This window comes from Saimiri boliviensis, chromosome 1 (assembly GCF_048565385.1).
Source record: "Saimiri boliviensis isolate mSaiBol1 chromosome 1, mSaiBol1.pri, whole genome shotgun sequence".
In the NCBI taxonomy this organism is placed as follows: Eukaryota; Metazoa; Chordata; class Mammalia; order Primates; family Cebidae; genus Saimiri; species Saimiri boliviensis.
Window position 1 is genome coordinate 253,303,775 of NC_133449.1, and position 23,871 is coordinate 253,327,645.

Below are 23,871 nucleotides of genomic sequence, written 5' to 3' on the forward strand. Positions count from 1 at the left end.
TGTGTATAAGTGTATAACTATGATTGTACTTTAAAAAAATAGATATATGGTATATTAACCATATCCTTAAAGAAGACACTAGCATAAATTCTATGTAATTGGAATGTGAAATGGTTATAATTTAAGAAACTTAATTTCTAGGGTTGCTGAGTTATGTGTGAGAAAGAATTATAAGACATTAACTTTAAGAATTAGAGTTAATTAAAGTTAGATGCAGAGGTCCTCATAGATTTAATATTTTCTTCAAAATTTCTGTATACTTTCAAATATCTTTTTTACATCTGATAAAAGTTGCAGAGTGACATTACATATTAAAGAATAAGGCAATATTTTGAAGTAAAGGGGATAGTGTTACATATTGCTATATTTTGTTTTGATAATGGTAGAAGATAATATTATCAGTTTACCTTGGAAATTATGTGTTTCCAGTATAAATATCGGCTATGAAAAAGTAATCTTAACCAGCCTAAAAGAGAAGATTTGAGCATCCTGAGTATTTTAATTTAAAAGTTAAGTTGCTAATTCTTTTTTTATGTTTTTGTTTTCTAATTTTAGGTTTTAGTATTAAAGCAGTGCCATTCCAGAATGCCATCTTGAATGTAAAAGAACTTGGAGGTATACTATTTCAAATCATTTCTATGTCTGCCCTTAACTTTTATTAATTTCATAATAGTATTTATAATTCAAACAGAATGATAATTTATTCTAGTAGGTGGTTCATTTTTATCTTCATAATATATTTCCTAGAAACATTTCCTTCTCTTTGTATATGTTTTAAAAATGTTGAAGATTTCTAAATAACATAAACTTTGGGTTTTTAAAATGAATCAAAGACTTATACTATTATTGGCAATTTATGCTGTATACTCATTGGTTTTACATGTTCAAAAATTCTTGAATAAAACATATGAAGAGAATTTTAATATCATTAAAAGATCAACTATACAGGGAAAAGATCTGTATTTTAGGGTAGTTTGTGTTTATACTGCAGGTTTTATTTATTGTATTAGGTCTTTTTAGAATATATTTCTTCCAGTAATAAATCTTTGCCAATGGGTTCTTTGCTGGCCAAGCACATTTATTGGATAGGCTGTACCCCAAACCATACATCACTCAGTCTTTCATTACACTCTCTACCTGGCATTTTTTTGGTTGTGTTTTATGTTAGTCAGGGTCTTAACCCGTGTAAATAGATTAACAAAGAAATCAGTCAATTCAGTGAACCCACTAAATTCTCAAATGGCACATGGAAATAGTAAGTGCTCTGGAGTGCAGTATGATACCGGTGAATTGAACGACTTAGAAGAACGTTATCTTCCATCTCTTTAATCCCTTTGTGATACTGACCTTACCCTATTTTGTTTTGCTTATTCTTCCTTAAGGTCATTCTAACTGTGACCTAATTTAAGCTTGATGAAATTGTAACACCAACTTTATGCCATTTTAATCGTGTTTGGTACCTTCTTATTTTTATCTTATAAAGTATTGGCCGATCTTTTTAGGTGTCTGTTTTCAGTTCACTATGAGTAGGACAGTTTCGCTTCTGTCAGTCAGTTTCATATCCACTTTTAGCTTTTATAGCATTAATGTATAAAATAACCATGATCGATAAATTCCGATTTTTCATTAAGACATTTGGTTTTGTCATTTTGACTCCAAAATTATAAAACATGAATGTTCTTGTCATAATTTTTTATGGAAAGTTTTTAAAAGACTGTGTTCTGTTAGGGTGAATATATTTTTTTTTTTTTTTTTTTTTTTTTGAGACGGAGTTTCGTTCTTGTTACCCAGGCTGGAGTGCAATGGCGCAATCTCGGCTCACCGCAACCTCCGCCTCCTGGGTTCAGGCAATTCTCCTGCCTCAGCCTCCTGAGTAGCTGGGATTACAGGCACGTGCCAACATGCCCAGTTAATTTTTTTTTTTTTTGTATTTTTAGTAGAGACGGGGTTTCACCATGTTGACCAGGATGGTCTCGATCTCTCGACCTCGTGATCCACCCGCCTCGGCCTCCCAAAGTGCTGGGATTACAGGCTTGAGCCACCGCGCCCGGCTAGGGTGAATATTTTAAATTATAATTGTACTTTTAAGAAAAATAAATACATGGCATATTAACCGTGCCATTTGCTTAAAACCTTAAAATACAGTGGTTGCTCAGAAACTATTGATAAATTAACTTCTAGAAATTAGTTTAATTTAATTTAAAAAAAGAAATACAAGCATGTGGCAGAACATTCAAATCAAACAAAATAATCTTCCTCCTTTTTAAAATTTCCAGATTCCCAATTTATAAAAGATGCTTTTCTGCTTTGTGGCTTTTGGTGATTATTTATTCCTTGGTGACAATAATATTACTTATGGATGTTTAAAAATCAGAGAACCCATTGTAAAAGTCCATGGAATCAAAATGTATGGTTTAAGAATTACTTAGGTTTTGGATATGGTTATTACTAAGTATTTTAGGTTGGACACAAAACTTTTATTGAACACCTCCAGGTATAAGAAACTATTGGCTAATAGGCATTAATTATATATGTTGTTTACTTGGATTAAAGAAACAGTAAATATATCTGTACAGTTTTTAAAAAGTGAACACCAAGAAATTTATAAGCTTGGCTCTGTGCCATCAAAATTCAGTACAATAAAAGATCAAGTTAGAGGATTAGAGGTATGTAAGGTGGGAATAGGTCTGTTCTCAAGTACAGTTTAATTTTGCTGAATGATCTGTGCCCTGACAATTGCTGAAATGGAAATTACAGTGGAGGGGGATACCATACGTTTTGGTGGTAATGTTTTAGTTGGTATCTGTTCGGTAATGAGGTTGAGCGATGCAGGTAAAAGGCACAGACTCAGGGATCAGAATAGATACATTCGTTCCAGGCTAGTGATCCATAAGTATTTGGCATGCATTAGTATTGAAGAGCGAATTTCTAGCCTCAGCATAGATTCTTTTACCTCCTCAACTTAAGTAACTCTGTTTCCAGTTGACAGAGTGTCTGAAGGAAAAGGGAACTTTCTGAGTAAAATTCAATTGTGTATCCTGGGTCACATGCTCAGGGGCATGCACTGAAGGGAGCTGACTTCTTGATAGTTCATTCATTAAGTCATTTCCACAAATATTTTTTGAGACCAGGCTACTAGGTTATGTCTCAACCAGGAACACATGAAAACCTAGGCTAACTGGTATAAAGTGTAGCTTTCCTAGAATTAGAGTATATCTTAGGTACGAAGGGGATCATCCCAATATAAGGAGTATGTGCATTTAGGGGGACTTACGACTGACTCAAATCAAGTTGTCTGAGAGGGAGTTGCTTGACTGAGAATTTCTGGGAGGAGAGAGTTAAGTGTTTTAGGATCAGTGTGTGAAGATATGAAGCTTTTATCCAGCAGTGGAGGGTTGCTTAGAAGACAGGTTCAGTCAGATTATCAATCAGAGAAAAATTCTGAATTCAAAGGAGGACCTCAAGAAGATAGGTGGTTGGCTGGGTGCAGTGGCTCACGACTGTAACCCCAGCACTTTGGGAGGCTGAGGTGGGCGGATCACCTGAGGTTGGGAGTTCAAGACCAGCCTGACCAACATGGAGAAACCCTTTCTCTACAAAAAATACAAAATTAGCCAAGTGTGGTGTGTGCATGTAGTCCTAGCTCCTCAGGAGGCTGAGGCAGGGGAATTGCTTGAACCTGGGAGGTGGAGATTGCAGTGAGCCAAGATCGCACCACTGTACTCCAGCTTGGTGACAGAGCGACTCCATCTCAAAAAAAAAAAATAAAAAAATAAAAAAATAAAATAAAGGAAGATAAATGGTAAAGAGAGAGATTGAGAGGCAGGACAGTGAGGAATGCCCAGGTAGTTCTCCCCGCCTTATCCTGGTGTTAATTCAGGAGAACAGCATGGCCCCTGTTCTCCCTGCTAATGTCATTCCTCTACCCCTTTTCAGATAGCTCCAAGGCTCTTCTTCACTGTTTCTTAACTTTAAGTTAAATTTCTCACTCCTTCAAATAGGGAAGCACATACACCTGTGCTCATTATCTATTTAGAAGAAATGGTATGGAGTGAAGTAACAATGAGTAATGGAGTTACACTCGGTGAAAGTCACTTTTGCGGGATCTCAATGACAAACTGAATGTTTGCATGTGACTATATTATATTTGTGTTGAATATATATTACTTATGTAAATAATTATTTCCTCTTACGAACTCGTGAAAGTGTTTTCATATCTTTTTCCTGAAAATTCTTATAATTCTTATTCACATCCATTTCTTTTCATGTGGTGTTTTCTTACTGTTCACTTGATCATTTTACCACAATTGATTATGGGTCTAGAATTGTCCTAGGGGCAGAAAATGAAAGATCTAAGTCACAGCCCTCATTTTCAGGGAACTCATCATTCAGTGATGGAAACATTCAAGAAAAGAGATATAGGAAATTAGTGAAATTTTTGAAAATAATGGAATGAAGGGGAAAAAAGTAAGTGCAAAAGTACAAGGTAAATTATGACATAATGAGAGCCAAACCCAGTGGTTTGGTGGGCCATTTCTGTTTTACTATATTAAGAATGTGTTGTTCTCAACTACCTGTCACACCCCGCAGGGTTGCAGTGATTATGCTTATCTTTTTGTGAAACTGGAGCTCTAAATTTTCTTTTTCTATTTGCCGTTATTCCCTTTTCTAGCCCCTACACATTTAATCTTTGCCACTCCATACCTAGAGAGTAGATGCTGTTATTATCTCACGGATAAGACGACACTGGACTCGATGATTTGACCACAGTCACTTGAAGCAGGAGGTGGGAATCAATCTGAGCTCTTGTGCATAATCAGTGTACTGTACACCTACAACACTTTACCCAGGGCCTGTCACAAGAGAAGTGCTCCCACATGTTATTTGCTGATGTTTGTATCATTATTATTTGCACAATTTAAAGTCTTCACACATTGGTCTGGTATTTTTTTCATTAGCAGTGTGTTGGTAAAACACCTTTTTTTTTTTTTTTTTTTTTTTTTTTAGATGGAGTCTTGCTTCATCACCCAGGCTGGAGTGCAGTGGCACAGTCTCAGCTCACTGCAACCTCTACCTCCTGGGTTCAAGTAATTCTCCTGCCTCAACCTCCCAAGTAGCTGGGATTACAGGCATGTCTCACCACCCCTGGCTAATTTTTGCATTTTTAGTAGAGATGGGGCTTCATCATGTTGGCCAGGCTGATCTCGAACTCCTGACTTCAAATGATCTGCCCTCCACAGCCTCTCAAAGTGCTGGAAGTACAGGCATGAGCCACTGCACCTGACCCTAAAACACCATTTTGACAAAACATGGACACCTTGCTCTCTGCTCAAGAACATTTATAGGACTTAATCTCCAATTATTGCTGTTGCTTTTATCATTAATTTTCTCTCTCACATGCTCTTATTTAGAGGTCTTTCAGGTCAAACTCTTGGTTGGTTATGGTTCTGAGTTCTGGTTCTGTAATCCTGCTTCCCTTCTTTGACTTCAAGACTACCTTCTGAATCAAAGTCTTACCTCTACTTTCCAAACTATCTAAAACCTTCCACAAACATTTCACTTTTATATTCAGTTATTCTTTGTAATTCATTCATTCAGCAAATATTTACTGAGCATGTATTACATGCCAGACTCAGTTCTAGAAAGTTGTGGTGATTATAGTGTCAAAACAAGCACTATTCCTGCATAAACCAGGTAAGAGGTCCTAGGGGAAGCTCTTGCATACTTGACTTCTTCTTCTTAATTAAAGTCAACTATTACTTCTTATAGGCCTAGAGCAGATATCCATTTAATCCCTTTCACACCTGAAGGGGTTTTCTAATACCATCCAACAAGGGTGAGGATTAGTTCTGATTCCTATGAAGGGCGTTTTATAGTGTTACTTCGTGAACTTTTTGTCTTTCAGCCAGGATGTTTTTGGTGAAGCTAATCTCAATCTCTTCTCTTTTATTTTTAATTAGTTACTCTGCTGGTCTTGCTCAGATTATTTTATTTTTCTGACTATTGTACAAGATCCCTTATAATAAGGATCCTGAATGGACAGATGGATTAATCTATTTTCCTTCCTTCTAGTGACTTGTTTCAAAGCCCAGACATTCTGTATGATTCTAGGCAAGTCTACCACCTTCTTGTATCTCTGTTCCCTTATCTGTAAATTGAGATAATAATAGCTTCTATGTCATATAATCCTTGTGAGGGCTGAATTAGTAAATGCAGGTCAAGCACTGAGAGTTTGCCTGGTCTATAGCTAACAGTATGGAAGATTTACTTTCATAATTATCATAGTCTCACTTTGCCATCTCTCAATTCTGTGCAAAAAAGGACACCTTTCAATAAAGCCTTTTTCTCCACATTCAGAAATAACACAAATCATTTATTGATTTTTTTTTTTTTTCCTCTTTGTAGTCATGCCTCTCTTCCACTTAAACAAGGTGTTACAGCTGTTTACACTGACAAGCAACTGGAAAAGGCCCTCATTGGAGTCTCTCTATAGCTGCCTGGCATAGTTTTGGCACTCTACATGGGTTAATATCAAATGATCATGCTCCACCTCATCCCCTTTCCTTCTGTTTTCACATTTCGCCTGAAAAATCTCTTTTGTCTATTGTTGCCTCTTAATTGATTTCATTTTGCATTTGGCTTATGTACCTCAACCACATTATGAAAGTAAGTGAAGCATCTGGCGTTTAGCTGAGTTGACAGCAGTTGTCCACACTGCAGTGATGTCACAGCTCCGATAATGTTACATTTTAGAAATGTCCAGTACTCAAATATACAAACAGATATCTATCAGTCATGGATGTTTGTCTCTTGATTTTGAAATCGTATTTGTGAATTGATGGAATCCAGAGATGGAAATTTTTAGTTCCTAACATGTTTGTTATTTATTGATAAGGACCCAGACATCATCATAATTTGTAACTGAATTCTGGAACCAGGATTGAGTTTGTCAAATGACTTGTTTTCTTCCTCTGATATTCTAATGTATCACCTCTGAATTGTCTCCCCATGCCCCATCCCAGCCACCATCCTTACCCAGTATTCTCTTTGGAAGTAGTGTCTTCACATGTGACATTGAGAAAGGCAAAGACAAGCTGAAAAGCAGCTAGCTGTCTTTTATGATTCAGTATTAATTGCTGCTTGTTGTCAATCAAAAGGGGAAAGTTCATGAAGATTTTTGTTTGCATTTCATTTTAATTTTTTCTTTCTGTAAAGATAAGACAAATTTTGTTTTCCTTTTTTTAGGAGGCAGTGAAGGTAATGTAGAAAGTGCAAGTTCTGTTCATTTACTCATTTGCTTTGGCCCATGCAATAGTGATTGAATGATTTTTGTGGATTGTCAGCTAAGCCATTTTTTTTTTAAGGTTTCTCCTGTCAGCAGCCAAGCTGTTATATGAAACAGATGTTGACTCTGTCCTGGTTCTTTGTTTGCCTGGAGGAATATGCCTCCTCATAGTGAAAGGTGCTGTTTGTTTGTATCCTGCTAGTTATCTTCGGGTGCTGTTAATCTGCCCAGGTTATTTGCATTTCTTAATTTCTTCAGAAACTGTACAGGACATACTTCTTGACAGGCAACCCAGGGGGCACTGCTGCCTGTTTCTTTTAATTTCTGTCTTCTATACACAGACCATTTGATGTCTTTCACCAAAATAAAGCTTGCTTTCTTCAGAGTCTTATTTTATTAAGTCTTACTGTAGAGGGAAGAAGACCTCTTTAATTTTTACCTTATGCATTCCCACAGTCCCATGTTTATTATGCATTATCCCCCTGCAGATCCCCACTACCATCTCTCATTTTTTAAAAACTCGAGCTAAATATTTACGAATGTCATGTAATCACTGGCTCTGAGACTCATGCCACACTGCAAAGCCGGAGGAGACAAGGAGACGTAAAGACAATATAAACCGATAAATTGGTTGGGTATCAGAAAAAGAAACAGCATAGGCAGACAAGACTTGCAGAGGTTATTGTGGCCACATTGCTTTGAGGGACAGGTGGAGTTGCAAAAATTTCTTGCTAGTATAGGAGAAAGCAACTTGCTATTCAAGAAGTGTTTTAGGCATTTCTAGACATGGGTGTTCATGGGAGGAATGGTGAGAAACCATGTCCCATGGCAAAGGAAACTGACAGCACAGAGGAAGGGCTCAAAGAAGACCATGACCCTAGAATGCCTTGGACCATACTATAGGTGAATTACAGGCAGCTACATGCAAGTAAATGTACATATTCTGTGTTTGTTATATAATTATAAGGAAGAAGTGTGGTTCAGCAAGTAGAGGATAGCCTCAAGATCCTCTGCCACTCTCCACAATTGAATTTCTTATTATTTTCTTATATGTAAAATGTAAGTTTTAATATATCACCTCTATTTATTTCCCGAGGGATTGGGCTGGAATAGAAAAGTTTTAAATTACCTAAAGTTGCTTGGAGAGATGCTTTAAGAATAGATGGTGGTATTTCCACTAATTCTCTTTTTATAGTCATGGATCTAGTATGATATGTAATATCAAATGACCGCAACTTCTTGATATAGTGTTGTTTCCTTATCAAGGAAAAGAACCAGGCCTTTTTGGAATGGGAACAGCCAGTTAACTCCTGGCTCCCTGAGCTGTGTACTTTCTCACTTAGGCTTAGGCTCTACTAGGGGAAATGATATTGGTATAAAGCCAAGTCACTTGGATGTGAGTTAAAAGGCTACAGCTATCTGAATTGGTTGAATAGGATCCCAGGGTGGTGGTGTTTAAGCGTTTTTTACACTTGCTAAGGGAAAACTGAGCCAAACAGTCAGCAGAGCCAAATAAATGACTCTAGGGGCCCAGAAGTCTGTTACTAGCTGAGTAGACCTGTCCTTAATTTTTGTTTTCTTCTGGAGAAGTGCCCTAGGAAATTTTTAAAAATTTGTCTTACCAGTCATAGTCTAGTATAGCCCTTAAGTGTTCACTTTCTCTAAGACTCCATATACATGTAGAATGCTCTAGAAACTATTTTTTCTGGCCTTTTGACCCCGCCCCCCTCCCCCGGCAATGGGGATCTCATGTACCTCTGAAGGTTGCTGCTGCACCACTGTTTCCTCTTCAGGGCAATCAGATCATTTCATATCTTCCAAGCCTACTAAACTGCCTAACAGAACATTTGTGTTGGGTTCCTAGTTTAACTTCCTATCCCTCACAAGGGAGTAAGTATTCCTGTTTCTCTCAGGGATTGCCATAATAGCAACTAATTTTCATTGTGTATTTAGTTTCAGTGTGGTATTGCAGCAACAGCACTGGAAGTCAAGAGACCAGTATTTTCCTCTAACAAAACAAGCCATGGAACATTGGGCAAGGCACACTTAACTTTTCCAAGGCTACTTATTTTTTTTTCCAGCAGCCGAAGATGCTGATAACAATTCTTTCACTTAAGTATAACATAGCTAATATATTTTTATCTTAAAAGTCATAGTATCTATCTTGCTTTGGCACCCCTACAAATCGTACATCCTGCCTCTAAACCTCTGTACAAGATTATGTAGCATTGTTCACTCTATTTTTCTTTAATCCTAGCTTCTTCATTATTTATTTTTTGTACAGTAAACATTTGGATATGCCTCAGAGCTTTTTGAGTGTATGTTGTGTGGCAGGGTATATACATAAAATAAAAAAAATACTTGACAAAGTTCCTATCACTCTGATGTTTTCTTTGAGAAGCATTATAGTCTGGTGTGGTAAGTCCTGTAACAAGATTGAGTATAAGATGTAGTTAGTATCACGTAGGAAGGAAAAAGGAGACTTCACAGAGGAAAAGAGTCTAGGAAAAGGGACAGATGAGACAGAAGTCACAGACATACAGTAAGTTTAGTTGACAGATGAAACAAGATTGGAGAGTTATGAATCATTGAAAAACAAACCGTAATCTTAAGGATTCACTGTACTGTTGTATAAAATATCAGCAGTTTCAAGCTGGAGGGAAATTTGCCAAATTATGACCCAAGATGCTAGAGTAATGCTAGATTTTTCACAAGAAAAAGTTGTTTTGTTATTGTTATTTAATTCATTTCAGTGAGTATTTAATGAATACCAACTCCATCTCCGTACCAGGCCCTGAGGTGCACTCCCTGCCATGCCCAGATGTGAGTGAACACACACACACACACACACACACACATACACACACACACACCCCATCCTCTGAGCCTGTTTCTTTGTATACTTTGGTGAGAGAGTAATGTTGGCAAGTTCTCAGAAAAGAATAAACTTTACTGGACTCCTATAATTGGAATGACAACTAGACAACTCTTGAAGAGGTAATATGCTTACAGCTATTTATCACTTAACAGACTATATTGATTCTCGGACACCTTCAAAGCTGATTAAAATAGATCTGAGTAGAATTCTTTTGAGGAATCTAAATTTGTTGTTTTTAATTTCTTGCAGTCCAAAGTATTGTTGAAAGATTCTACTGAAGATGCTTGATTATTTTATTCTTGAAATTCCCTGGTATTTAAGGTATCATTGTGAGCAGCAATAATGCGAATAATTTATGTAAAGTTAATTATCAGTGTCATTACAAGTATGTGAAACCCTTAAATTTAAGCAACATACGTGATCGAAAATTAGAAGTTGGTTTTTTAAATGTCTTTTTTAAATATATGTCTTTATTTTTCCTCCGTAGCCTAAATTCTATTTCATGACAAAAATGCTAAGAAAACAAACAATAAATTAAATCTATAACAAAAATAGATTTAAGTCCTAAACAAAGAAAGGAGAGCAAGACAAAGCTTGAGGTACAGACAATGGAAACATGAAATAGAAGAGGAATTCATCAGGATTATTAATCAAAGGGCTCATCAGAGTTATTAATTGGAGCTCCACATTTGGAGCTGTGCCTTTATTTTTCTTTTCTCCTTGTGTTAAGTAGTGGATAGCAGCTGTGTTTACCCACAAACTAAATCCTTGAGTGTGGGTGCTAGCCCCAGAGAGGTAGGGCAGTGCTTCAGTAATGTGCTGACTGCCAGGTGGGTTAGAAAGCCCACCCACACAGGAGACAAGCCACTTGTCTGTCCCTATTAATCACTGGAAACAGACAATGGTAAACAAAAGAGCTGGCACACAGAGAGTCTCAAACAAAAGATGAGCATATCATTATGACACACCGCAATAAGAAGAAAATACCAGGAAAGAAAGATACCAAATGAAAAATGAGAAGAAAAGATATTCAAGGACCTAGAGGTAATAGAGAAATCAGAAGAAGACATTCAGAGAGATTTTTCATGAAAAAGAATCAAGCATGGAAAGCAAGAATTTAAAGCTTGACTTTAAAATTTAAAATGAAAATGTTTGTTAATACAACTCACATATAAATTAGGGAAACAAAAGATTGAACGAGGGAATTTTTTTTAGAATGACATACAAGATGAATACTTCAGAAATGTGGGAAAAAAATTAAGAGACATAGAGAACAGTTACAGAAGTTCTAGCATTCCTGTAATTCTCTGAGAGAAAAGAGAAACGGGAAAGGACCAAAAAAAAAAAAAAAAAAAAAGAAATAGTAAGGGGAAAGCATCAAACATGAAAAAACAATATTCAGATGAATGAGCCCTCTCAATCCAAATATAATTAATAAGAAAAGAACCATACTTATAGAAATATTATAAACACAAAGAAACCATTAATTACGTAAAATCTCACATACACACGCACACATGCGTGCATGCACACACAAAATAGCATTATTTCTAATTTTAACATGGAAGATGGCAGGATCAGGTAAAGAGAAAGCATAGAAGTATGTTCTTTTCTAATTTAGGGTATAGTTTAGAATTTTAAATAGAAAAAATTGGGCCTAGCCATGGTGGCCCACACCTGTAATCCCAGCACTTTGGGAGGCCAAGATGGGAGGATCATGAGGTCAAGAGATGGAGACCATCCTGGCCAACATGGTGAAACCCTGGTCTCTACTAAAAATACAAAAATTAGCTGGGCATGGTGGCACTTGCCTGTATTCCCAGCTACTTGGGAGGCTGAGGCAGGAGAATCACTTGAACCCAAGGCAGAGGTTGCAGTGAGCCGAGATCACGTTACTACACTCCAGCCTGGTGACAGAGTGAGACTGTCTCAAAAAAAGAAAAACTTAAAGTTTAGGTGTCTTAAAGGCAATTAAGAATAAACATGACACTAAAAGTAGGATGATATATTCATAAAGGAATTTTAAAGAAAATTTTGTAAGTTTACATATTCAGCTCATGTAATTATCTTAGGGAATGGAGTAAGAGTTCACTGAGATCAAATACAAATTTTGCTTTATCTATATTACATGAATTTTTTTCCATGATAACTTTTTTTAAAAGCATAGGGTTTTTTTTTTTTTAAAAGAATGGAAATATAAGGAGAAAAAGCAAAGAATATTTGATACATTTAGCAAAGTTCAAGAAAGAAAACAATCCAAAAAGTTGTGATAAATAGAACTGTATCAATAATCACAATAAATGTAAGTAGATTAAATTCCCCTTTTCTAATATGGAGAGTGTAAAACTAATATATAAAATATTGAACTGCATATGGTGACAAAAGACACTTCTACAAAGAAAAGATATATTAAGGTAAAAATAAGGGGATAGAAATGATACCTTTAAAAATTCCATAAAAAAGAAAGTACTTAAAGTAATGTGGGATGAAATAGAATTCAAAGCAAAGATCATTATGTAAACTAAAGAAAAAGATTTCATATTAATATACTAAGATAACTAAGTAATTAGGAACCTTTAAATATTTAACTACATAATCCTGAACTATATAAAGCTGAAACTAAGAGAAATATATAAAAAGTCAACAAATCCATAATTAGTAGGGAAATTTAGCCCTCCTTATTTGAGCAGACAACAGATCAAATAAATAAAAACATATGAAGGATTTAAATAGCCAAATAACAGACTTATCTAATTGATAATTGTGTATTTTTATACTCAAATAGAAAATATATCTTATTTTGAATTATCCATAAAATTTTTACACGTGACTATATTTTATGTGCTTTCTGGTTAATATTCAGCAAAATTTGAAATTAATAGCAAACAGACAAAAGTAATGGCACAGCCAACAAAATTTAAAAGTACTCTAATCTTGGGTTATGAATCAAAATGGATCCAAGGTCTGAATTTAAAACCTAAAATGATAAAACTTCTAGTAGAAAACATTAAGAAAATCTTTGTGCCTTCAAGTTAGGCAAAGGTTTTTTAGACACCAAAGCATGATCCATAAAAGGAAAATTGGTAAATTGGATTTTTTTTTTTTTTTCCATTTCCAATAGGCTCATTTACTGTCGGATGCTTGCTTCCTTTGTTTAGTTTTAATCCCCACACCATTAACATTGGAGCATGGAACACGTTGGCCTCCTAACAGTTCCCGAAACCACAGTCATTTAGGATGAAAAGTAACAGCATCTTGCCTTTTTGAGGGGAGATGGGAGGTCAGTGGAGAGGGAGGCCACAGGCATGAATGGGCCAGCAAGATGAGTCCAGGAGAGCATGGGCTCTCACTGATCAGCCCTCATGGCTCAGTTTGGTCCTCTGTTCTGAGTTGTTCTTTCTGACTAATCTTTACTTTGTCTTCATCATCTAGGTGAGCTCCTGGTACCAATGGGATAGGAATTACTCAGATCCCCAGGCTGTGAGCATCCCTTATTTTTGCCATTAGACAAACTTCCCCATGTTGCTCCCTAAATTTCTCTCTCCTATAATCCAAATTCCCTCATGCCGTTCCTTAAATTTCTATCTCCTGTAATCTAAATTCTGGCCAAAGCTAATGTCTAATTTAGAAAAAAATGCAGCCAACAGAAGATAGGATCTGAAGTCAGGCCAACTTGTCTTCAAACCCGAGCTCCTCCGTTCACTGTAGCTGTAGAGCTGGTGAAAGTGTAATGTGGCACAACTGCTTTTGAAAACAGATTAATGCTCTCTGAAAACGGAAAATGTACACCAGTCTGATAAGCCATTTTCTCTTAGGAGAAGTGAAAACTTACATTGACACAGAATCTGGTACAGAGATTTTCATAGCAACTTTATTTGTAATAACACAGTACTGGAAACAACCCAAATGTCATCAATTGGTGAATGAATAAACAAATTATAGTATATTGATATAATAGAATACTATTCAGTAATCAAAGTGAATGAACTATTGATACATGCAACAGCATGGTTGAACCTCAACATAATTATGCCAAGTGAAAGAAGCCAGGCAAAATAAAATACTCTTCTCCTACTGGGATACATTTGTATTCTATTTATATAAAATTTTAGAAAATAGAAACTTGTATTTAGTGACAGAAAGATCAGTAATTGCTTGGGGGTGGGAGAAGGAAGATATGATAATAGGTGAAAGAGAGAGATTAAAAGGGTCATGAGAAAACTTTTGAGGTGCTGGATATACTTATTATCTTGACTGTGGTGATGGTTTCACCATGCATACATCTGTCAAAAGTTGTCAAATTGTACATGTTAAATATGTGCAGTTTAGTGTATGTCAGTTATACCACACTGAAACTATTAAAAATATTTTTATAACTTGCAAAATTAAAAAATATTCTTAATTATCTCTGGTTAAAAATCATTGAAATTATGTTTTGTGGAAGACTTTGGCCCTTTTCTTGGATCGCTTTCCAATGAAAAGTTATTTTAGACATGCTAAGGTGAAAAAAATCTTTAAAAAAGATGAAAGTGACTGGGAAAGGACTCGGAAAGAAAAGCATCAGTTTCTAGATAATCATATGTAGCTAAATTGCTAAGATTAAATATGTAAGCACTTCAAACTCTAAGATAAATTATCAAATCAATCAACTTAGTGTGTAGACTTTTAAAATCTCAGTGCTAATAAGAGAAGACAGATTGATCTGTCTGTGTACAGCAGCACTCAGTTAAAAAAATACATATGACAGGTTCATTATACAAAGAGTGAGAGATTTCTCAGTATAATCTAGTTGTGGTTCATTCTATGGTGATACTCAAAGCCATAGTGATACAATGTTTTCTTCCCAACCATTGTGGTTATATTTATAGTAATTATTCACATTGGTGATTCTGCATTTGGCAAAATGCAGATCTTATAGAAAGTAGCAGGTTGGGAAAAAAAACAGTAATGACATTAAGGTGAAAAAATATATTAGCATCTGCTTCCAAAATATATTAGCATAATTCCAATCTAGACGGTTTTTTTGTGTATGTGTAATGAAATACCATTTTTTATTGTTCAAGAATCTTTATAGCTTCAAATCATTTTCTTCGACTGATCTTCTACAAGTCTTATCCTATCCAGACCATACCTTTGGTTAAAGTTTTCCAGACAGACCTTATTTTGGCATAAAAAGTAATATATTTTTCATTTGCATTCGCATTTTGACTCTTTCGTTTTTCTAAGTCTTGGCAAAATGCCTGGTTGAGATTGTTCTATTTATAATATGCCAGGAGGGTAAAACATAAATATGTTTTCCCACTCTGTACTTTGCCATCAGTGATCTCCATGGAGTGGGAGCCACCACTACTATGTTCTTTTTCTTTAAGGTGATGGTAGATTTTAAATCTGGAGTGTGTAAATATATATATCCTTTATTTCAAAATCATAGTTGGCAGTACAACTAGAGCTGGTAGTAGGTTTACCGTATTATTATAAACAATTTATATTTTAGGAATTAGGGGAGGAGCACTAGCTGCCTTGTTTCAGTTTTCTTTTTTTTTTCTTTCAAAGTCTTCTAAATTGATTTCTACATGAAATAATCTCCCTTTTACTAACTAGACTGACTCCCAGTAAATTAAGAGAGAGCTGCTATAATCCAGAAAGTTAAAAATGCAGAGGCAAACTTCTTGAACACTTAGTCGTCAGACTATTGTGAACTTTAAGATGGATAGTAGTTGGACAAATACATTGATAGTTTTTAAATGTGGGCTTTCTTTGCTGTTACTGTATATATAGTTGTCTACTTTGTAAACATTTAACAAGTTGTAGGGCTAAATTATTTCTACTGGAGCAGATAAAAATTTGTTTAAATGGCGATTGGTTAAAATTCAAAATGGTTATGCTTTCAATTTAGAAATGTAGAAAAGATGCTCAGTCTTTAGGTATATCTCTGAATATACTTAAAATACTTTTAAAAAGTCATGTTTTCTTTCTTTCTTTCCTTCCTTCCTTCCTTCCTTCCTACTTTTTTTTCTTTTCTTTTCTTCTTTTTTTCTTTTTTGGAGACAGGGTCTCACACCATTGCCCAGGCTGGAGTGCAGTGGCATGATCTCAGTTCACTGCAACCTCCAACTCCTAGTCTCAAGTGATCCTCCCACCTCAGCTTTCCAAGTAGCTGAGATGACAAGTGCTTGTCACCATACCCAGCTAATTTTTAATTACTACTATTTCAGTAGCTTTTGAGGTACATGTGTTTTTGGTTACGGGGATGAATCCTATACTGGTAAAGTCTGACATTTTAGTGCACCCATCGTCTGAGTAGTGTACATTGTAACCAATATGTAGATTTTTATCCCTTACCCACCTCCCAGGCCTCCCATATCTGAGTCTCCAGTTTATTGTACCACTCTGCATGCCTTTGCAAACCCATAGTTTAGTTCCCATTATAACTGAGAACATAGGGTATTTTATTTTTCATTCCTGAGTTACTTCACTTGGAATAATGACCTCCAACTTCATCCAGGTTGCTGCAAAAGTCATTATTCTATTCTTTTTTAATGGCTGAGTAGTATTCCATGTGTATATGTACCACATTTTCTTTATCTACTCATTGATTGATGGGCACTTATGTTGGTTCCATATCTTTGCAGTTGTGAATTGTGCTGTGATAAACATGTGTACAGGTATCTTCTTGATATAATGACTACTTTTCTTTTGGGTAGATAGTGGTAGGACTGCTAGATTGAATGGTAGCTATACCTTAGTTCTTTGAGCAATCTCCATACTGTTTTCCATAGAGGTTGTACTAATTTACATTCCCACCAGCAGTGTATAAGCATTCTTTTTCACCACATCTACACCAACATCTATTTTTCTTGACTTTTTAGTAATGGCCATTCTTGCTGGGGTAGGGTGGTATCTTACAAGTTTAATTTGCATTTCTCTGATGATTAGTGATATTGGGCATTTTTTCGCATGTTTGTTGACCATTTGTATATCTTCTTTTGAGAAATGTCTATTCATGCCATTTGCCCATTTTTTGGTGGGATTATTTGTTTTCTTCTTGCTGATTTGTTTGAGTTCCTTATAGATTCTGGATATTAGTCCTTTGTTGGATGCATAGATTGCAGATATTTTCTCCTGTTCTGTGGTTTGTTTACTCTGATGATTATTTCTTTGGCTGTGCAGAAGCTTTTTAGTTTAGGTCCCATTTATTTGTTTTTGTTTTTGTTACATTTGCTTTGGGGGTCTTAGTCATAGATTCTTTGCCCACACCAATGTCCAGAAGTGTTTTTCCTAGGTTTTCTTCTAGAATTCTTACAGATTATGGTGTTAGATTTAAGTCTGGATCCATCTTAGGTTGATTTTTATATAAATGGAGAGGCACGGATCCAGTTTTGTTCTTCTACATGCGGCTATTTTGTTTTTCCAGCACCGTTTATTGAATAAGAAGTCCTTTTATCAATTTATATTTTTGTATGCTTTGTCAAAGATAAATTGATTGTAAGTATTTAGCTTTATTTCTGGGTTCTCTATCCTGTTACACTGGTAATTTTTATTTTTAGTTTTTTAGAGATGGGGTCTCAATATGTTGCGCAGGCTGGCCTCAAACTCATGGCCTCAAATGATTCTCCCGTCTTGGCCTCCAAAAATGTTGGGATTACAGGTGTGAGCCACTGTACTTGGATTGAGATCCTCCTATTTTAAGATATGTGGTGGTACTCTTCTGAAAGAAAATCCTTAATATAATAATGGAGATTTATGTATTAGTAGGTCTTATTAAGTAATTTGTAGCATTATAAAGTACTGATTTTGTAAAAGGTTTCACTTCAAATTTTCTGTAAACATTGAAGTCCCAATACATTTTAAGTTATTTGATTTAGTTACATATTTTCCATATCATTTCTAAGGCATACATTGATTCTAAGATTCTTTTTTGTAAGTGATTAGTCATTGCCATGTTCTGCTCATATTATTTCCTCAACCCACTTTCCTTTTAAAAAAAAAAGCTTTCTCTCTTAAAATCCTTGTTACTGGGATTCAAAGCTTCTGAAACCCACCATGTGCAACTATCATATGCAACGTAAAGTTCACTTTAAATTTCATTGGGAATATTCTTTATAGGCTGTTATGAAATTAAAATCTTACATACTTCTCCATTTATCATCTGGAACGATATCTCTGTGAACAGGGAAAAAGGAGCAAAGAAGTAATGGGTACAAGATAATGAAATCTGGTAGGTAGGAGCCTGCACAATTTTGAGATGAAGCTTTTATTCTTTACTTTTCTTTTGTTTTTATATATTGTATCATGGTGATACAATATATCACTCCAGTCATATCTTGGTTTATTAGAGAAGCTGAAATATTAACCTTGATTGGCAGAGTGGTTGTTACCATTTTTATGTGTACTACACTAGGGCTGGGCTACCAATTTAAAGACGTATCAACTGAGAAGTGGGGGAAAAGGTTATGGGATGTCTGGTTATACCCTGAAAGTGTAAAGTCCCGTGGCAATACAATGTGAGCCCTAATGCAGAAAATACTCTCAGCGGAACATGTCCTCTTTCATAGCATCACTGGGAATCTTGTCCAGGGAGTTCAATGGGGCAGGTCACCAGAGGAGGACGCAAGGGGCAAGTGCAGGACAGCCATGTGCATCATTTGGCCCATGTGCTGACCATATGAAACCTGCTTTGGGACTGGACAATGCCTGACATGGCTAACCTAGAATATATCACTTCGCTGGTTCCTGGCACCATCCTTGTTTTTCATGTGCAGTGGCTGATGTTGCACTGTTTAAACATTGCTATGGCTTGCTGACCTAGGGGAGCCTGAAGCAAAAAATAAAAAAAATTTTAAAAGTTATCTACTGCAGTTGTAAATCAAATTTTAAAACAACAAACCATTTTAATATCTGTAGCTGGAAGGGAAATGTTTGGAGCTGTGCAACTGGCAGGCAAGAGTGTAGTGACTGAAGAAGAGATGATTCTTGGGTCAGTTTGGACACAAATTGAACTAAACTAGAAGAAACCCAGGCAGACTGTCCTGTCTAGCTTCCCAGTAAAGTCAGAAGGGACCGTCCTGGCAGTACTATGGATTTGTATGCTGGGATAGATACAAACAGCAAACTCTCAGCCCTGTGACTATAAAAAGAATTATTTTTTATGATGTGTTCGTTGTTTAAGAGCAGGCTGTGAGTTTTGTTTAACATTTAATTCCTATCCAGTTCAAAAACCAGAATTCTATCTTGTGTGCTTAAGCTCTTTCAGATGTTTTTATTGTGTAACATTTTCTCCAGATTCCTCTTTTAATGTATGTTTTTTTTTTTCTCACAATCTGTTAAAAGATCAGTTTGTGTGAATCTTGACACTGTGATGCTATTTCATGGTTTTAATTTGAATGTGAGCTGTTGCAGCTGGAAGCATATGATTAATGGTACAGACTTGTTTGTCACAAAAACAGATGATATTTTACATTTAGTCAAGATGCATTGAAAAATTGATTTGCTTATATTTTACTAGATTTAAGTCACATTTTAATTCACTTTTGAATTCTGCTTATAATTTGAATTAATCTTAAACATGCAGTTATATCCCTCATGATACAGCTGGCTATTGAAGGTATTTGAAGGATGATTAGAAAAATTGCATATTAAATATACATTATCCATTAGTAAGGTAGCTAATGCTGGTTTTCAAACTGGATTTTTAATTTAATTTTTTTAAAATAAAATTGTGCTAAATGAGTCATCTAATCTGGGAGTCAGTGTACAAAGAGTGGGAATAAAGTTTAGAAATGCATTCTTTTTGATGGCTTATATATTTTTACCTACTTTTACAGTTTACCTGCATCACAGGGTGATATTCCTGGTCTCCCTTGCCTCCTGCTGTCTTGAAACTCTGCCCCACACAAGACACAGCAGTGTCTTCTAGATCCTCTACCATCATTCTGGAATCCAGGGTGGGGGCATTTGCTGCAGTGGCCAGTGGTCTAACCTGTCCTTCTCAGAAGCAGTATCGAGAAAGTTGTGTATGCAGTCTCCTTCAGAAATGAGTCTTACAAGTTATTTGAGGCCTGTATGGCATTCCACCTTCCAACAGTTTTATCTCATAAAAGAATATGAAACCATATTTGTTAAATCAGACGTTTCTTTTGCAAATCTGTTACACCAAATAGGAATTTGCTGTTTTCAAATCTCTGGCATGTGACTGGACTGAACAGTCCCAAACTGAGTATTTGTATGGTAAGGAAGTCAGTCCCAGGAAGCATGTATATATGCCATGTTTGAAGAGTTTTCATTATTATCATTCATTATAATTTACTAAAATACAGCTTTCTGCTTCTTTGTTAAAATAATCTTAGCTCTGCCTTGTGGAGCCACACTAACAAATAGTATATCTTCCCTAGATAGTAATTTGGAAACATGAATTTAGGTGGCATATATTCTGAAGGATTATTTTTCAATCTAATTATCTTCCATTTCTTCAACTATTTTTTTCTATGATGTAGTCACCAGGTCTATCACTATCCTCCTTGTCTCCTGGACAAGTGTTAAATTGTGGTGGTGCCTTGTAAAATATGTGCCTAGAAACATGATGCTGTAGATGTGGTCTGACCAGTGACACTAATCTCTCTGCTTTTAGGTTCTCTTTTTCTTTTAATGCCAACAACACAAGCCATAGTACCCTACTGGCCCATGTTGGATAAGTTGTCAAAACATCCAGCTGTTTTTAGTCATGTCTTTCCCATTCTGTTCTTCAGTTGATCTTTTTTTATTCCAAGTACCAGACATTACTTATATCTCTATTAAATTTCATTGTGTAAGCGCTGGCTCATTGTTCCAGCTTGTCAAGAACTTTTTGACTCTTTTATCATCCAACAAATTAGCAAACTTTCAGCCTTGAGCCATCTCTAAATGTTAAAATAGTATCTTCAACTTTTTTATTCAATTAAAATGTATAAACATGTATCAGAACTGTTTACTCTGTGCTAGTCTGATGCTCCCTGCTAGATATAACAAGATGAATAAAATGTAATTATTCTGGCCAGGCTCAGTGGCTCAAGCCTATAATCCCAGCACTTTGGGAGGCTGAGATGGGGGGATTATGAGGTCAATAGATCAAGACCATCTTGGCCAACATAGTGAAACCCCATCTCTACTAAAAATACAAAGATTAGCTGGGTGTGGCAGTGTGCGCCTGAGGTCCCAGCTACTCAGGAGGCTGAGGCGGGAGAATTGCTTGAATCCGGGAGGCAGAGGTTGCGGTGAGCTGAGTTGCGCCACTGCACTCCAGCCTGGCGACAGAGTGAGACTCCATTTCCAAAAAAGAAAAAAAAAAATGTAACCATTCCTTCAGGAAGCTCACAAGCTATAGGGAATAATAGACACGTAATTATAAAACTGCAATGCAGTGTGATAATTGCTGGTTGGTTGCAAATCTTAGAAGACCTAGCTCCTTTCATATAGGCACAAATCCGTGAATTTTGAGATACGTCAGTTAAATCAGCTACAAATTTACCTAACTACTAACATTTGATTTCTTTCTTTCTTGCCCAAGGATACCATAAGAGACTTGTCAAATATGCTCCTGGAATGATCGTATACTATGGTATTCCCGAAATGTACCAACCTGGAAGATTAGTCCAAAAGTAACTGAGAATTATTTAGAAACACTTATTCTTGGTGAACTCATGGTGGTGCATGATGATCTGAGTTTTAAAATCTGGGGCAATATTTGCCTATCACCAATCTTCTGGTAACTTTCCCATTCTCCAGGGTTACATAACATTGCTCAGAGCAGTTTTGCAGTTACATCTGAGTTCTTCTGCTATCTTGTGTGTAATCTGTCTGGATCTGACGACTTGAGTTAACTTAAAGAAGCTTGATATACTCTCTCCTATCTGCAAATTTACTTTCCTCCTTCTGACGACTTGAGTTAAAGAAGCTTGATATACTCTCTCCTATCTGCAAATTTACTTTTCTCCTAACTCTTTCCAAAGTTATTCTTTTTATGCCTTCTCTAGTTTATTTTACACACACACACACACATACACACACACACACACACACACACACACACATTCTTAACATTTTTGCGAGTATAAATTCATTTGAGCCTTTAGTTTTTCCCTTTCTGGTAGCTTCATCCTCCTTTAACTGTCTTCCTCCTATTATGTTAAAATCCTTTCTACAGTCTAGGGTAAATGATCATTTATGGTATTATAGTCTTGAATAGCATAGCAACCATTTCTTCTTTGATAGTCACAATTAATTTTGGAGACTTAGGTTTGCCATTTTCTTACCCTTCTTTACTATGAAATTGTCAGCTGAATAAGGTATACATTTATCAGACCTGAGGACCTTATAGCATCCACATGTCTAATGGCATCTGGCTTTGATACTGTGTCTGTTAATAGCAATATGCCTGCCACCGAGACTGGATAAGTCATGTATTTGGCCGTGAACAGTATTTGCGTGGGGGTACTGCCAGCACTTGCCACTTTGTCTCTCCGCAGGATTTGTTTTTTGACCTACCCTCCTCCTTATCGACTCATTTTTATCAGTATATCTGTCAGTACTCCTAACTGATTCTGACTTGTGGGGAACTTTGACTCTTTAATATGGTTTGACATTTTCTAATGATTAATGGTAAAACAATTTAACCTTCACTATCTATGTCCTTGGTAGGCACTTCCTATGTATTCTATATGCCTGTGTTGTCCTGTGTGATTTGGTATAGATCTGGCACTTAGTATTTATCTGATTTGCTTCATTTCCTTAGAATAGATATTTTAGAACAGAAAATTCAGGATTAAAACATTTTAAGGCTCTTGATACATAATGCAAAACTGCTTATTAGAAAATGAGCATAGATTTGCATTTCTATTAGAAATACATTCGATTATCTTTGTTATTGCATCTTTCTTATTGTTGCAGATCATTGTTTAGATTTTTTTAGGCAGTTGGATAAGTGAAAATGGTACCATACCACAAGATTCAGGTCATAAAGACCTTGGTGATAAAACAGGTTGCAGTAAAGAAGCTGGCTAAAACCCACCAAAACCAAGATGGCCACAAGAGTGACCTCTGGTTGTCCTCACTGCTACACTCCCACCAGCGCCATGACAGTTTATAAATGCAGTGACAACATCAGGAAGTTACCCTGTATAGTCTAAAAAGGGGATGTGTGAATAATCTACCCCTCGTTTAGCATATAATCAAGAAATAACCATAAAAATGGGCAACCAGCTGCCCTCAAAGCTGCTGTGTCTATGGAGTAGCCATTCTTTTATTCTTCTGCTTTCTTAACAAACTTGCTTTCACTTAAAAAAAAAAAAAAGATACCATATAATTATAGTTTATATCTTTTAAATAACAAATTAAAATTCTGTGTGTTCATATCTCCTTTGTAATTTGTGTCTATTGATGATTTTGCTCTTAAAAAAAATGTTACCGTTTTTATATACTGGTTATTCCAGGTGAAATTTTGGGTTAAAGATTTCCTTGAGATTTTGATTGGTAATGTCTTCATCTCACTAGTAAATTTGGAAAGAATTAAAATGTTTATTATATTAAATGCATAAATATATTTAGTAAACATAGTCATTAAATTTGGAAAGAATTAAAGTATTTTTATACTATATGGCAGTATAAGAAATATAAGAAATATACTATCATATAAGAAATATACTACCATATAGTATGATGTACTTCATTTTTATAA

General features: G+C 35.7%; 1 protein-coding gene across 4 annotated transcripts in view; it reads left to right on the forward strand.

Annotated features, from left to right (window-relative positions):
* Window positions 1-23,871, forward strand: part of ARL15 (ARF like GTPase 15) — a 434,430-nt gene that overhangs the window by 152,886 nt on the left and 257,673 nt on the right. For 3 of the 4 annotated variants that reach the window (XM_003925863.4, XM_074385918.1, XM_074385922.1), the window contains one exon: window positions 556-615. The exons of the other annotated variant lie outside the window; for it this stretch is intronic. In XM_003925863.4, coding sequence (XP_003925912.1) covers window positions 556-615 — 60 coding nt within the window. The remainder of the gene's footprint in view (window positions 1-555; window positions 616-23,871) is intronic. 4 annotated transcript variants of the gene reach the window in all.